The sequence below is a fragment of the Bactrocera tryoni genome, chromosome 4 (genome assembly GCF_016617805.1).
Source record: "Bactrocera tryoni isolate S06 chromosome 4, CSIRO_BtryS06_freeze2, whole genome shotgun sequence".
NCBI classification, from domain to species: Eukaryota; Metazoa; Arthropoda; class Insecta; order Diptera; family Tephritidae; genus Bactrocera; species Bactrocera tryoni.
Window position 1 is genome coordinate 25,455,631 of NC_052502.1, and position 17,858 is coordinate 25,473,488.

Consider the following 17,858-nt stretch of genomic DNA (forward strand, 5'->3'; position numbering starts at 1 on the left):
TTTTGGAATATTATTCTAAAAATTTAGTAAAAATATTAGGCTTAAGCACTTGTTTACAAGCTCAAAGGGGTTGAGAACCAGAGCGCGTTCAAGCAAGAAGTTCAAGTAAGGAAATAAATAAATAAAAGCAGCGCATGCGCAGAACTCACAACAATTGTGATAACAACCCAGAAAGCGGACCATAACACATTGACCACAAGAAAGGCTGAAGTAAAGTGAAAAGACAAAAGAAAATTCAACAAATTGCATATTAGCAAGGAAATTAGAACTTTTAACTTTTTTTAAGCCAACAAAAACAGAATAAATTATTTAAAATAATTAAATTTGCAGTGAATTGAGTGTTTAGGAGACTAATTTCTATAATGAAAACAAATTGCTAGTTTATTACACGGGCGTTAAAGTGAAGTGTACACACGGCTGAGCAGCCTGAGAAGCATGAGATAAAGCGAATAGAAGAAGCTTAGTAGAATTCGAGCGACGAAAGCAACAAATACAACGGTGCAAAAGTGTGCGGCGTACGCTAACATGGCGATGACGGTTTGACGGGCATATTAATAACGGGAAATGCATGAAAATTAAACAATAAACAAATTGTTTGTTACGCAATCAATGAAAGAAAGTGCAAAATAACAAAAGACAATAATTTATAAAGCGGAAATAACATAGCGTGTAAGGGAAACACAAAGCAAAGTGGTTAAAGCAAAAACCACGGAGGAAAAAATCGACGTGCGTAGGACCTCTGTGTGCGCTTTGCCAGGATACACACAGCGGGTGCCACCCAAAAACAAAAGAAAAAAAAAACCAAAGCGAAAGCGAAGAAATATTTACTGCCAGCAAGTATCCTTACCAGCGAGCTTATTAACGGCACCAAATCAGACATTCAGCAAATAAAAAGTGTACTTGTTGTTGTTGTATGTAAATAACGCATACGTGCTGCAGCAGTTCTAAGCGTAGCAATGTGTAAGTGTTGTTGTGGTTGTTGTTGTTTCTCAACTTTCTTTTGTGCGTTTCTTTGTGCTCTGCTGGCACTTGAATAGCGTGTGTGTGGCCGAATGTGCGTGTGTGTGTGTCTTTACAAAGCACACTGTCGCCAAATTGTGTAACATACTTTGAGGCGCTGCACCCCACAGTCACCTCAAATCACTGAAAAACACGCTACAAGCCGAAATTTTTCGAAGCAAACGACACACTTCCGGCACTTGACCTCCTTGTCGCGCCCACAAGGCACAGCCGCGTACATAAATATATTTCCACTCATAATTACATGTGCAGGCATTTGCATATGCGTGAGTGGCAATCGCGATTTTTGTTGCTGTTGTGGTGTGTGGCATGCGGCATGCGTTTGCGTCAAATTAGTGTCGAGGTTGTATTCTGTGTGTGCCAAAATGTAAAAATGCCGAGAGCGTCGCTATTTGTGTGCATTGTCTGTTGCGTTGTTGCATGCAACTAATTAGGGGTTTGTGCAGCAAGCAAACAACACAAAACAAAACAAAAAATATGAAAGGGTGCTTTACTTTGCATTGTAATTATGCCGAAGACAGTTAGGCAGGCAGAGTTAATAATGGGCGTGGCTGTTGCAAGTAACAAGCCAGGAATTTATTTTTTTAAGTTTTTCCCCTTTTATTCATAGTTTTAACATATATATGTATATACATATATATATATATATATATATAATATTGAAAAATATTTGCCATCTTCAAAGAAGCTCATCGAGTATAAAGCAGTTAATTTACATTGAAAATCGAGATGTTAATATCAGAGAGATAGCAGAGTTTTGATTTTGTCTATAAGTGATTGAGCTTATAACAGTCTTTCTATAGTAAAAACTTCCTGATGCTTTTAAAAATGAGTTTGTTTAAGTATATATATATACATTGTGACAAAAGGTACGGAATTTATAAATAAAACATAAAATATTTAATTATTTATAAATATTTACTTTCATTCGCCTTCAAAGTAATCCCCACCAGATGCAATACACTTTCGATAATCAATTTTTCCAGTCCTCAAAACAGTTTTTCATAAGCACTTTTGGGATGGACTTCCAGCTCCTTCAGCGAATTTCGTTTTATCTCTTTGATCAACAGAAAACAGAGTTCCACAGAGCTGGCAATTTCAGTTTGGAGACATGGGGAAAATCACAGGAACCCAATTCGGTTGAATACGATGATTGATCGATGGTATTCATTGCGTTTTGGCTTTAAATTCGGTCACGATGGTTGCTCGATGCGATGGTGCTTTATCATCGTTACGTTCTTCTTTAGCAGACAGATAGTCTTCACACAAACACCTCAATACGGCCAAATAGAACACCTTATAGTCCGTCTGTCCTCGGAACAAACTCGTATACATGCACCGAACCACGAATTTCAGAAAAAACAATGAGCATCAACTTTATTTTATACATTTGTACATGTACCTTCTTCTTTTTTCTTATAGCCAAGACAAGTATTTTGTGGCTGAATCATTTCTTCAAAGGGTATACCCTGCAAAGAAAGCGTATGAAGGTGTGCTTTAATAGGATTTATATGTAAGCCGTGTCGTATCAGCTCAATTCTACCTATCTGGAATAATCCTATATTTCTGTTGTGAATTAGTCTCTCCTGTCTCTATTGAGACACACATGCCATAACCCCAAATAAAAAAATCTGTTGTTGTTAAGTTATACTCCATTAAAATAATCACATTATAGTTTGTAGAGAATAGATTTTCATCGCTTGGAATCCTTTGTGAGTATTACCAGACTTCAGATACTTAATTAACTGTATGTGTCCGATCAGAGGATATCCTATATGCTACTGGGATCAAAAAGTAAAGAGTGAATTGATTGGTTTCTGATTTGGCTCCGTGAGAACTTTCTGGCTATTTTTAAAAAGAACTCCAAAAGGTCAATGCAGGAGACACCGTTTTGAGACGATTGAGGGAAATAAATACCAAACATCTTGGTAGCTACGCAATTGATTTGGAAAGTATAAATACAGAATTTACATTTTATAAACTGAACTTTCTTCACTTTTGGAGCATAGTAGTACTCTTATAAATTCTAAAAGCTATTTTACAAATTGGTTTTGTATGCAATGGTTTTCTGGGACTCGAATATGTCAAAAATTATACTTTCTAGTTCTTGTTCTCTTTCTATTTCCTTAACCGTATTACTCCACACGAAAAGAAGAAATGACTGGCGTGCTGTTGATAACTCCAGTAAAGAAGAGATGTACTGCTGTCGAGGAAAAAAAGAATTGGAATCAATCGCTTTTCTGAATGCATCGATTGACCACGAAGATCGTGTGATATCACAGCGTTGGACTTTGGAGAGTGGAGTGTGGAAAGTGCTGTTAAAGCACTCCTTTCGAAAGTTCAGAGCTTTCACTTATTTATATGAATCTCATAATCTCGTTCATCTCCTAAGAAAGGTTATCAGCCAAGCAAAACTCTGCATGACTGCATAATTAAAAATACGAATTTTAGAAATCAGCTACGGCAGTGTCAGCCTTTTGAAGATGCTTAAGCTAACTCCCTTTACTATGATCACTCAGAAATGAACTTTAAACCACTTTCAAAATAAGTTTTACATTTTATAAAGAAAACTGACTAATAAAACACCCTATATTATTTATATTTTCAGCTAAAACACCGTCATTCGATAAGGATCGTGACTACATCGGCTTTGCCACACTACCCGAGCAGGTGCATCGGAAATCAGTAAAACGTGGTTTCGAATTTACGCTCATGGTTGTCGGTGAATCAGGCCTAGGCAAGTCAACGCTGATCAATAGTCTGTTTCTCGGTGACCTATACAAAAATCGCGTAGTACCCAATGTTGAAGAGCGGCTCGAGAAAACGACGCGTGTCGAAAAGAAGACAATGGATATAGAAGAACGCGGTGTACGCTTACGCTTAACGGTAGTTGATACACCCGGTTTCGGCGACGGCATCAACTGTGAGGACAGTTGGCGCGTCTGTACCGCCTACATCGACGAGCAGGTGAGTGCGATGACATGAAAAGAGAATAATTGTGTATGAAAACTAATGTTGCACGTTTACTTGCGCGCGCAGTTTCGTCAATATTTCACAGACGAGAGTGGACTGAATCGTCGCAATATACAGGATAATCGTGTGCATTGTTGTTTGTACTTTGTGCCGCCGTGGGGCCACAGGTGAGTCTTTATGCCGTTAAGCCTGACTTGATTTTGAATTAAACTTTAATTTGCGTTTGCAGTCTACGTCAGATGGATCTGGATCTCATTAGGCGCCTCACGCAGAAAGAGTCAATATAGTAGCTGGTCGATCGCCAAGGCGGATTGTCACGAGCCAAAAATGATGGTGCGCAAACTCAAGGAGCGCATACTGCAAGATCTGGAGGATAACAAAATACGAAGTTACTATCAGTTTCCCGGAATGCGATTCCGGACGAAGATGATGACTTCAAAACTAACAAGATCGCGATCTAAAAGCATCGATACCATTCGCCGTTGATGTCAGGCAGCAAACACGATCACCCTTGGTGCGGCGGGCAAAAAGGTGCGCGGCCGCCAGTATCCTGGGATGTGGTGGGCGTGGAAGATCCGAACATAGTGATTTCAATAAATTACGCACTTTCCTTATCTCGACACACATGCAAGATCTGAAGGACCACCACACAGGATGTACTACGAGAACTTCCTGTGCACAATACATCTCACTGTGATATCGCAACATGCGCTCCGAGAGCGCAGCAAATTGAAAGCGCGACTCAATTAAACTCGACAATATGGTTTTGATGCGGCCATTTCGGAAACCGATCGTCTGTTGTTGCAGAAAGACCGCGAAGAATATGACGCATGCAGGATATGCTCCACGCAGATGCAGGAGAAACTCAAACAGACACATTTGATGGAGATGAAGAAAAACGACAGTGTTATCGATGTTTAAGCGCAAACAAAGAGAGAGAAAGGGAGAGAGAGAGAGAAAAAGAGAGGGAGAGAGAGATAGAGAAAGAGAGAGAGGGTGCTACAGAGTAACCAGCAGAGAGCAGCTTGTTTGGAGGAGTAAAATTACTTTCTAGGCGTGAGCTCGAATCCCAGCAAATCCAAAAAGTACCAATATTTCGCGCACAACTGTACAACACTGAGTATTTATGATTTGGCAAACACTTTTTTAAAGTAATGCTAGAAGCACAGACACATACAAATATACATATATTACAATATAGAGTACACACAATTAGCTTAGTTTGGAAAGCAAATTAGAAACCAAACCAACAGAGTTGGGTTAGGTTCCCTTACTTTTAAAATACTAGGGCGCACCAAAGTGTTTTCTGAGCTCATTTAGACTTCGATTTTTCATTTTCAGAAATTTGGCCATTACACACATACCAGTGCATAAAATAAGAATATATTGTCAAATATATAAAGAGAACACAACGATCAACTGATTTAAAGCATATATTCGAAGCGTTGAGTAGTCCAAAAATTAGCCAAATATTTATTTCCCCACACCTGCACACACAAATCCACATATAAATGCATTCCAAATCCATCATTGACGAAAGTGTAAGATTTGCCATAATATGCAAAAGACGAATAACCGGTTTTTCTAGAAGCCATAACGTTAGTAGTATTCTACAAGCGTTAAATAGCTACTTACTAATCAATTGCATATTAGAAGCGATCATATTTAAAGCGAGAAAATATATAATTACAAAATATATAATAAAAATAAATTTATTACAACAACATTTTCGAAAATAGCGATGCATTTAAAAAATATTTGCATATTAAGAGTTCAAATTGGATGGCAACATGAACATTTTTTTCAAAGAAACAAAACTACAGGGAAGTGCGATTAATCGATTGTGGCTAAAACGAGCGATAATAAATGAAAAGGAAAAATAATCCAATATTTTTTTGTATATATCTATATATCGTCAGTTTTCCAGATTTTCACTTCAACAATAGCTACAAATCTTACATTTGCTAATAGAAGATAATTAATTGAAATTTAATTAGCTGAGATTTTGTTAAAAATAATTGTCATTGAAAAGTTTTATGTAATTAAAATTTAAAGAAATTTAGAAATTAAATTAAATTAAATAATTAATATAGTAATTTAATTTAATTTCAAACATAATTTAATTCAATTTAATTTAATTTAATTACTATATTAATTAACTAATTTAATTTAATATTGAATAATTTCATTTCAAGCAAGTTAATTGAATTAAATATTTAATATTAATTTAATTTAAATAATGGATTTGAAATTAAATAAAATTAATTAGGCTAATATAAATATTAATTAAATGAAAATTTGAATTAAAAGTAAAGTTCTTGGAAATTAAGGCCATTTAATTAATTTTTCTATTTGCTCTTGTTCCATAAATCACTTTAAATAAATCCAAAACTCATTATTCTCTTTTGAATTGAACAAAATTAATTAAATTAAATTTATTATCTCTTAATTAAAACATTTTTGTATTAATTTAATTAATAATTTTTAAAGACTTTTAGTTCAATGAAGACGTGTGGGCTTAATAACAGACATTACACTGGATTAAAGCTTTAATCTAGCTGTTGTAGTGTTGGAAAGTTTTTCAATATTATTATGAGTATATTCCCTGATGAGCGAGCTATCATCAAAGAAATAAAATTACAAACTTTAGAATTATATGCTAGCTTTTATTTTAACATTTTTTAAAACAAAATTTTGTTTTTGATTTTACAAAAATTAATTTTTTTTTTAATTTAATTTTTTTTAATGCCTATTAATTAAATTTAAAAGTTAAATTTTTTTTTACCGAAAATGTTGTTTATGTTTTTTTTATATAAAAAAATTATAATTTGTTTTAATAAAACTAGACTTATTTTTTTACAAAAAATATTTTAAAAATTATTAATTAAGTTATATACATTTTTTAATTTTTGTTATTTGAAAATTTCAATAATTAAAACTTCACATATGTATTTTTAAAAAATTAATAAACTATATAAATGTATATAACACAATTTATTAGTTGTAAAAAAAAATATTGCTAAATTGTTAAATATAACTTGATAATCGCCACAACCCTCTATTACAGAATAATGTTGAAATTAAATAATTAGATTTTACAAAAGAAGTATAATATAATGAATAAAGTTTAGATCATTTTAGCAAAAGCATAACAGGTATTGATAGATAAACTATTGATTTATCATTCAAGCAAGAACAAAAAAAGAAAAAATGAAGGAAAATATAAGAAAGTTTGAGAGAGGAAAACATACCAAAGAGTGAGGCGTATCGAAAAGCATTAAGCGATGTATTGTTTTATAAAGTAGACAAGCGTGCGAAGGGCGTATAGCAGGTCTGCAAACAATTATAAAAATATTATTAATTTAAAAAAAAAATAATTAATTATCAAAAGTAATTAAAAGAAACAAATTAAAAATATAATTAAATAAAAATTAACTATCAATAATAAAAAATAATTAATTAATTATCAGTGAAAAAAATTTTATTAATTAAAAATTAAAAAGAAACTAAAATATGTAAATAACATAAAAATAATGAAATATGAATTTAAAACTTAATTAAAAAAAAATTAATTAAATTAATAATATTATTAATTGCAATTAATTTTAATATATTAAAGTAATAACATTATTAATTAGAATAAATTTTAATTGAAAATACAAAGTATGAATTTAAAATTAATAAAATATAATTAATTTAATTAAAAAAACATAATTAATTAAAATTAATTTAATTTGAAAATACAAAATATGAATTTAAAATTTAATAAAATAAAATTAATTAAGTTAATAAAATTATTAATTATTAATTGCAATTAATTTTAAAGCAACGTTTTAATAAGTATATCGTCGTCTGCTATTATAGTTAAAACTGAATATTGTTGTATTTATATTTTTGCATAAGTTTTCTATGTAAAACCATCTTACTAACTAAACAAACTAACTGCGAAAACACACACACACATACTACATACATTTTGTATTATATTTTTATTTTTAAGCTATAACGATTTACATAAATTAACTATACTCACACATACAAACACACATCAACTACATCAGCTTAATTGTATATAAGTACAGTTATGCAGCTGGAAAAGTCTTTGAACTCGCTGCAGCTTAATGCAGCGAATTGTCAATTTGAAGCTCAACTAAACACCAACTTTCACACTACAAACACTCGAAACATATTTACATACAAACATAACCTATAAACATATTTCGGTTGCAAAGTCTTGTATATGATGTGTTAGAATTATGTTAAACTATGTGAATTGGTGACGACTTTGTTATTTGATGGATCAAATTTGTTGGTGCATCGCATTTTCCTTGGTTATATAAATGCTGGTTATATATATTTTGTAAAAGTGAAGCGAACACATGAACACTACATACTACTACAAACAAACACATACAGGCAAATGTGAGTAAAATTACGCTATGATTGCTATTACGAACTATATTATATTTTTATGATTATTGTATTTTCTTATTATTATTATAATGATAATGGGAATAAGAAGCGATACGATTTATTTAGTATTTTAGAATTTTAAGATTAAAAGCTCATAATAAATTATTAACTGATGATATAAAAAAATAGTTTTGCTGTTTATTTGAGCTAACAACGAACTTCTGCAGTAGCGCCATCTAGGCGTTCAAACATGCATTTCGACTGCAAGTAGTATCGGACTGATTTTATCTATTTTTGCCAATACCACATACTATGTACAAACATGCCAGATGCCAAAAAAAAGTTGTTCCCTGGGTTTCATTAAGGTACCTCACATACAATCACCATTCATATGGGGTAAAGACAGCTGGATGTTCGAAAATCCTGATATTAGCTAAATGGAATTAAGGTGAAGTTTTCGATCAATTTTATCTATTTTAGATTACAATGATACACTGTTAGGAGTAAAATTCGCTCTCTTCTTTTCATTGGTATAACTCACATATTGGCCGATATATGCGGAATAAAGTCACCCGGAAGTTCGAAAAACTTTATATTAGGTATATGGGGGCTCAGAGAAGTATTGACCCGATTCAACTACACGCATATATTATTATCAAGAAGAAACTCCCAATTGTATATCTCACATATGTACCGATATTTTCAGTCAAAATTCAACTATAGATACTGAGGTCCACATATTTGGTACCTAGGGGCTTGAACAGTTTTGGTTGGATTAAGCCATGATTTACTTATAAAGTGGCATAGTTAAAAGGAATTATTCGTGAAAAGTTGTATCCCGTTATAACAATTCCTTTCGGACTTGTGTACTGGAGAGTGAAGGAATCAAATGGAATTTCAAATTTTGACATATGGAAAATAGGCATGGTTGCAGTACAATTTCGCCCATTTTTAAACTGTCACATAGGAATATGTTAAAAATGCTTCATAATAAATTTAGTTGAAATCAGTCGCTCGGTTCCCGAGATATGCGATTTCATCAAAAAGTGGGCGGTGCCAAGCCCATCATTAAATTTTCACACTGGTTCCCATGAAACTGTCGCTGTCACTGATTTATTGTGCTGGGCAAATTTGGTTGTTGTGGCTTTAGTCGTTTGGGAGATGTTTTTCCTAAACTTATTAGAGAACAGGACCTAGCCCACTTTTCCAAAATTGTTTACCCTCAAGTGTCCCTTGCTACTGCTATCCTCTGACCCAAATTAGAGTTTTATATTTTAATATTTAGGAGACTCTTAAAGATGATAATTATAAAGAAACGAGACACCCAAATTATACTCTCAATATAATTCATGAAGTGAGCACCATTTTATATTGTAGTAAATGGCAAAGAGATTACAGGCAACAAATTTTACTTCCACATGTGTGCATCGAAGACAAGTCACCCAAGTAGTTAATGCTAAATACTTTTAAAGCCTTGTTTAAAGGATATACGTAAGTAAACAACAACATTCGTGACTAGGAGAGTTACGAAACACAGAATGATATGTAATATTATTATTAATCAGAACAAAACAATAGACATTTTTGTTCATGGATAGGTATGTACCTATGTATGGTAAAATACATACTTTTGTAGTACCCATTCTGGGGTCTGAGGCATTTCAAATACGATCTAATCAAATATTACCCGGACTGACCAAAATAACACAACGTTTTCACGTACTTTAATACAAATTTTTTTATCACCTTCAAAATAGAATATCGTCATTTTTGCAAAAGATATAGCTTTTTTGGTTGGCCTTGATTCCCTTAATACCCAAAATATTAACCAAAATGTGCTGAATCGATCCGTATGTAATATTGAGTTATTCAAAGTCTGTTTGTATAACTCTTTCGATGTTATCGTCATTAAGAGAGGTGATCCACCTGAGGCAAGTTTTCAATGACTTAAAGACATTGGCATTTGCAATGACTCTGTAGCCGTCATCCCAATGGAAACACAAAATTTTAAACAAACTCGTTCAGTTTTTTCCCATAGTAAAAATCTCGAGACAAACTTTTGACATCGCATTCAAACTAAATTATGTGATCTACCTATCTACAGGTATCTCTACTGTACCTAACATTTTTATAATTTGAAGAGTTATTGAATGGAAAGGTTTATAATATATTTATTAGATTCTTCAAAGCTCTTTATTCCATAAAGGCATTCATCCGGAGAGCTCTTACAAAATTCAATCTGTTTTTCAAACTTTATATGTATATTTATAAATGTTATATGTATATATTTGAATGAAGTGGTACTTTAAGGGGTTACATGGGTTTTTTTCAGGTAAAAAAAAAGCATTTTTCAACATTTTTTTTCTCATATAAAATTGAAATATTTTATTGGAATTTTTTAGTATTACAAACATACGTTAATAAAGAAATCCTGAAATTTTTGCAAAAAAATATCTTAAGCTCAGCCATTGCGACGCCATTTCCGGTGACCCCTCGTAAAAAAGATGCGCCCGCGTTGGCAGGGTAACTCTTTACAGCATCAACTTAAGTGAAAAAATACGTGTTTTAGTTAAAGCCTTAACTTTGAACTTGGACAAAGGAAAAAAACTGAAAATTGGATTTATGGCAGACATTTTTACAAAAAAATTAAAGTTTCGCGACATTTTTTTTTTTTCAAATAGTTGTCTTTAAGAATGGTGTTTCAAAGATCTGTGTAAAATTTCATGAAGATCGGTTGACAAGTTCTCGAGAAAATTTACCAACCGACTTCGAACAAACTGTCCCGAAAAAAGCGCTTAAAGAAGCGCACAAATTCTCAAGACTGTATCTCCGAACCTATTAGTTACTCGGATCAAAAAAAAATTTAGGTCAATATTCTAGAGGTGTTGTAGAGTTTGATAAGACAATAAAAAAAACGATTTTATGAAGCCCGTGAACCCATTTAAACCCTTAAGACTCTGTTTCTGTGGACACTTAACTGTCCTTACAAATATTAGACTACGTTCAATCTAGTATAGACTCATAAACTTCTCCCGGCTACAGAGCAAAAATAAATAGTAAATAATGCAACCAAAATGCGATCAATCAAAACACCAAACACTTACCATCGAAAATTTTTTTTTACACGCAGGAGGAAGTAAATTGCCAATTCAATTCATCGTTTGGCGGCGGAAGCTTGACGTGTGACTGGGTTGCCGAAGCGCATTAACAATATTCTGTACTGCTCTGTCAGACGAACTGCTTTAGCGATCGCCAGCCAAGACAACAACCATAACTTGATGGTAATGCAGTGAGCAATGTCTTTGGACGATGGTTGCCATTTAAGATAGCAAACTGTTGGCATTTATTGCAAAGTGGCAATATCGCAGTTGCTCAGTTTTACATGCCACATGACTTGCGACAAAATGGCAACTATGCGAGACTGTTTTCAGTGGCATCCATGGCGATTTGTCGCAAACCATAAACAGCTGTTGATTCATAACACGCATTTGGGATTTTTTACAATAAAAATGAAAGAGGTAAGCGCATGCCATTATAAAATTGCATTTTTGTTTATTTTGTTAATATTCAGGAATAAATTGTTTATGTGTTTATAGAAAAAACGCGCGCGCATAAACGGCACTTTTCGCTGGAGAGAACAGCAAACGATAGACTTGCTTACGATTGTCGCGGACAAGGTGAAGGATAATCCAGACCTATTTGAGGTAATATTTATAAATATATATTTGTATAGTAAGCTCATTTCACATTTAACCTTCCAATGCCAGAAACCAACTGCACAAAAATTGTATGAACGGATTGCGGAAAGCGCGCCAAACTTAAAACACATAAAATGGGATATTATGCGCACTAAAATGCGGCATCTCAAAACTAGTTTTATATCCGCACTCAAGTGGAAAGAGCAGCATGACGCAGGCTTACTGGAGAATGGCGATGTTATAGAGTACATAAAAAGGATGTGTCCATTTTACGATGAGCTGCACGCAATATTTCGAGAGCGCATAAATATCCAACCATCATTCATCTTTCAGTCCACAGAGTCTGTATCATCGTTGGAGCACAATGAAGCGGAGCATAATGAAACGGAGCTGAGTATAGCGTTAGACATGGACGCAACCACTTCGAGCACATTAGCCAGTGCGACCGATACACTACCGCAGGCATCTTCAGAGAATATAGCCGATTCGACCTCTATTTTCAAACCTACCAATGTCACCACACCGAAAATTTATTTGAAGAGACCACGCGACAGCTCGAGCTCATTCGCCTTACTATACGAAATTCAGAAGAATTTATTAGAATTAGAAAAACAAAAACTCGATTTCGAAAAAGAAAAAGAGGCAAACAGTTTCAAATTACAGAAACTAAGATTGGAGAAGGAAGAAAGAGTCGAAATGGAAAAAATCAGACTGGAACATGAGCGCTTGAAAAGCTTAAATAGCTCATAAAATGTTTTATATTTGTAATATTATTTGATATGTGATTGAAAATGAAAATGATTCAAATTAAAAAAATAAATATTTTGGATAGTTATATCACAATTTATAAGTTAAATATTTTTTTTTTGTTTTTCTTTATAAAAATATGTTTATTTTAAAAAGGTTACTGTGCACATTGTTTTCATAGCCGGTTTCTCCAAAACGACTGAACTAAACACATACACTCGACTTTCTTGGATATATTTGTCGGGTAATGATCAAGGGAATGCGATTTCGATTTATTAGGCCGCACTGAAGTATAAATTTATCCACAAAAGACGAATTTTTGGAAAGCCGACATTTTGTCATTACCATTCCCTTTTGCAGCCAGCCTTTTTTAAATGGTTCAAAACGGTTTGGTGATGAATGTTAAGTTCCTTAGCGATGTCATGGCTGCTTATGTGACGGTCCTGGTCAATCTTTTCCATAATTTCATCGACTTTTTCAACGATAGGTCGACCAGAGCGAGGTGCATCTTTCACATCGAAATTTCCAGACGGGAAGCTAGCGAACCATTGTTGCAGGTACTAATACAGCATCTTCTCCGTAAACTTCACAAATTATTATTCATATTTTTTTTTGGTTAAATGAAACCTAAAATATCACCTTTCCAACACTATATGGTATGACACAATGTGATTAGTACCACTGGAGATATATGACTTCACTACTCGACTCGACTACCCAATATATGCTAACGACTATTGTAGAAGAAGAAGTTAGGCGGTAGAAGAAGATTAAACAACATAATTTGTGACATAAAAATTCTTAGGTGTTTCTAATGCAGTTTTATACCCTGAAGTCAAATCTGAAAGCATAATTTTTCTCTCACCCACAGATATTCTGTAACCTGCAGCTTTAGATTTTACAATACAATTAAAAGGTTGAATTAATTTGAACTAATTTATACATCGCGTGTTTTTCGAATCGGTAAATTTTTAATTTTTGTGTAAGTTGGGTTAGTAGGGTAATCTGGCCTGTTTTTTGACATTTTTTTTTTATAGAAATTTTTATTCTACAACAGAACTTTTTTCACATACCATGAGGTATATCGTGGAGTGTTCTAACAATTTTTTTTGGGAATTTTTTGATGACATCTGTCGGAGAAATCGCTGGGTGAATGAGATGCTTTTTCTCACTGGCGGAGACGATTTCTCATGTTTAGATCATCTGAAACATAAAAGCCTAATTTATTCTTAAAAAATACGTGAATGGTTATCGTTGCTAGTAGAATCATGAAAAAATGTTGATAAATAAAAAAGTAATTAAACATAAATTTTGTCATAACATTGCCAATAAATTATAAAAAAATTATGAATCTAATAGGTACGATAGCCAGGCGTTTTGTGAACATTAAAAAAAAAAATAAATTATTAATTATTAAAAATATTAAATTATGCTTGACGAAGAATTTTGTTAAGGAAATGGACAGAAATGGAAGAGAGTTCTTGTATCTGAAACAAAAATTTCCTAGAGTCAGTGAAACAAAAATTAAGGAGAGCATATTTGTGAGTCCGCAAATAAGAAAACTAATGAAAGATGAAACATTTGAGAAAATGCTCAATGAAACTGAAATACGAGCCTGAAGTGCCTTTAAAAGCGTTGTTAAAATTTTTCTAGGAAATGTGGAGGCTAATAATTACAAAAATCTTGTGACTGAAGTACTTACTGCCTATAAAAAAATTGGATGCAACATGTCCTTTAAAAATCACTTTCAGGACTCCCATCTAGATTTTTCCCCGGACATAAGTGACGAACATTGGGAACGGTTCCACCAAGACATTTCTGCTATGGAGAAACGGTATCAAGGCAAGTGGAGTGCCAGTTTGCTTGCCGATCACTGCTGAAAGGGATACTTCAAAAACAAAATATCGCCGAAAAACATCGCCAGTAACATTTTAAGGTACTCTTTGGTTAATAAAATAATAAAAGAATAATATACTTATCTAACGCTGTTTTTTTTAACTAAAATCCTCATAGAAAAAAATTATAGGTAATAGAAGAAATCTGTAGCTATTCTCTGTATTTGTGGCAATTTTTACAAAATAAACATTTTGTTCTATTCCTGTCACAAAAACAAGTGGATTTTTGTTTACCAGTGCTATTGAACATCTTCTATGGAATTGTAAGGTTTTATATTTCTTGACGACGTCTTGGAAGGTTGCACAGGTAAAACTTTTTATAACTTCATCAACAGCAAGAAATGGTTCAGAAAGGAGCCAATAGGTGTTCATACATATGTATGTATGTACAAAGGTAAACGCGTAGATGAGCGTATTTATGTCCATAAAAACTATTTTCGTTTCTTATTTTATTTTTCTTCCTCGATTACGTAACTTCGGAACATCAGAAAAAGGCAACGTGTACCAAGATAAACGTAAATATGTTCTTACACACCTTTATGTGTTTACTAAAAATCTGATTATCTCTTCTTTTGACACAATTTCTGAAAAAAACATACCGTTATCAAATAAAAAAAAAAACAAAAAACGCAAATAATTCTGCATAAATTGCTCCTCCATTCATTCATTTAGCATCACAGTTATTTATTTAATTTTATTTTTATTTTAAGTAGTGGAGGCACACCTGCAAAAACGCCTGTGCGAAGGTGCCCGACTGCTCCGACGCGATGGAATGCAACTCATATTGTGAGCATGCGCCACAGACGCAGAAATATGTGAGTTTGCAAGCAGAGTTGCCGTTTTTGGAATATTTTGAAAATAATTTAAAAAAATACAAAAAGATTCTCGATGGAACGATTCGACTCTCAGAGCTACTGCTTAGGGATAGTACAATCAAGTGGTATACTGACGGCTCGAAAATGTCAGAGGAAACTAGCGCAGGAGTCGCAGGAATCCAGAAGTTTCCCGATCATTTTTAAGGCACTAGTCTTTGCCTTAAGTCAGTGCATAGAGATAAACCTCCAACGCAACGAACGTTCCATGCTTAGGGATAGTCAAGCGGCATTTAAACCAATCTCTGCCTTTGAGATCAAATCGCTACTGGTATAGGAGTGTAGCAAACGGCTGAACAGGCTAGCGGAACTTAACTAAGTACACCTCATCTGGGTACCCAGTCACAAAGGTATAGCCAGCATCCACTAACATGGTAGAATTTGAACCTTTCCTTGCGGTGGGTCTCCGTACCATAAAGGTGCTGATCCGCAATTAAGAAGGAGGAGGCAGAGAGAGATATTGGCAACAACTCCAAGGCATGAGCCATGCCAAGTTGCTAAGGGGGGATTACAACCTCAGCAGGTTTAAATATATGTATAATCAACTTTCCTAAAGACAAATTCAGATAACTTGTCGCATTCTACACTGGCCACTGCAAGCTGAAAAAGCACTTATACAACATGAGGCCTAGCTTCCTGCGTGAATTGCCGGTTCTGCGACGGGAAGACTGAAACACCAGAACACTTGTTAATTGACTGTATGGCAGTCTGAAGAGCCCTTGGATCCATGTTTTCAAACAGGGATCACATCGTCTCGCTAGCACCGAGAAGTATATTGGACTTTGTCAATATTGTAAGGTTAGATGAATCTTTTTGATTTAGTAGAAGGCACAATAGACCTAAGGCTTCGATGCATTCCTCGTCTATCTATCTAACAACTTAGGTGCTATTTCAAGCAGTATGAAAGAGAAAGCTAATATGTCTCTAAAACCTTGCATCACACCAAATCTTACAACATTCACTAGAGAAACAAGAATTTTAACAATTAAGGTTGAAAGAAATGTGGATTCGGTTCGTTCTTGTGTTAATACAAATACCTCTGTAGCGAGACCACTTATTAATGGACTTACACCGCAATAGTTTAATTTCAAAATAGAACTTTAGCAAAGTGACTTCAAAATTTTAAAAATTCCTCTAGTCGCTTAAGTCTGCCTCACTTGATAGAGTTTGTAGAATGTCTGTTTCAAAGCCTATATGTGGCTTTATTATTTGATCAAAAATGACCCGCACTGGTTTATATAAATGGGCTCGGACTCTTCTATGTATATCCTATGTCTACGGAATAATTAAAAATTTTGCAGAATGTGGAGTTTACTTTGTAACGAACACAAGTGTTTGGGTGGCATAAGGTATTCAGTAAGGGTTGTGAAATCAACGAAAAATTGCCTCAGGGCAGTCGTCCATCCATCCATCTGTTAATCGAAAAACACCAATGAATACAACAGTGCATGAAGATCGGTGTGTTGGCATCACAGAGATATCTAGCAGAAGATCTCCGCTTATTGACCGACTAAATACATTTTGGTTAACGTTTTGGGTATGAAGTGCGTCAATGCTACACTCGTAGCAAAAGACCTTGCAAAAATGGCATCGAGTAGAAGTTTCCAAAGGGATGCTTGACAACGCTGACGACCCTCATTTATCAAACGCATCATTGATGGTGACGAGACGTGGCTTTATGAATGTATCAACAAAGCTGTAAAACAACCTGGCTATTCTATCTATCTATTATCTATTTTGATGGCGATAGTACAGATTTTCTCAATCCGGGTCGTTTTTGATCAGTTGGTATAAAAGCAAAATAAGCAAAGCAGAAGCCGGTTTAACCACTGAAATGTTCCCATTGGCATCCCTGCTTGGCTAACTGCCGACAACTGCCAACCGCATATGCTACCAGATTACAAAAACAAAAGCCAATTCAAGCACGAACACTCCCAGCTTTCGGCGGCTACAACAGTGCTATTACTGATGCTATTACAACAACATTCATAAAACATAAATGCATTCATTTACAAAAAGCAAAGAGTTTGAAGAGTTACGGAAGGCGGGGGACAGCTTGTGTGGCTTGCCTACCGAGTAAGCGGTGCTCAATGTGGGTGCCAAGGTGCAGAAAAATTAAGCGCAACTCGTGTTGTAACAACTGTCAGTCGTCATTCAAGTAAACAATTTCACTACAAATGAGATGAAATGTTAAATAACAAATTACCGCAAGACGCGCACACATATTTACATATATACTT

The 17,858-nt window shown here is 34.1% G+C and overlaps 2 protein-coding genes across 2 annotated transcripts in view; both read left to right on the forward strand.

Moving 5' to 3' along the window:
* Positions 1–325: 325 nt before the first annotated feature.
* Positions 326–17,858, forward strand: part of LOC120774074 (septin-2-like) — a 62,306-nt gene continuing 44,773 nt past the window's right edge. Inside the window, exon 1 of the mRNA XM_040103392.1 lies at positions 326–960. Coding sequence (XP_039959326.1) covers positions 957–960 — 4 coding nt within the window. The 5' untranslated portion in view covers positions 326–956. The remainder of the gene's footprint in view (positions 961–17,858) is intronic.
* On the forward strand, positions 11,830–12,924 carry LOC120774075. The gene is made up of 3 exons (XM_040103393.1): positions 11,830–11,924; positions 12,003–12,110; positions 12,174–12,924. The coding sequence occupies exons 1-3, from the start codon at positions 11,916–11,918 to the stop codon at positions 12,852–12,854; spliced, it is 798 nt and encodes a 265-aa protein (XP_039959327.1). The 5' UTR covers positions 11,830–11,915; the 3' UTR covers positions 12,855–12,924.

Excerpts from the sequence above, each read along its gene's own strand:
- LOC120774075 (XM_040103393.1), top strand. Across the intron at positions 12,111-12,173 it reads ATAATCCAGACCTATTTGAG|AAACCAACTGCACAAAAATT; the intron begins GTAATATTTATA and ends TTCCAATGCCAG.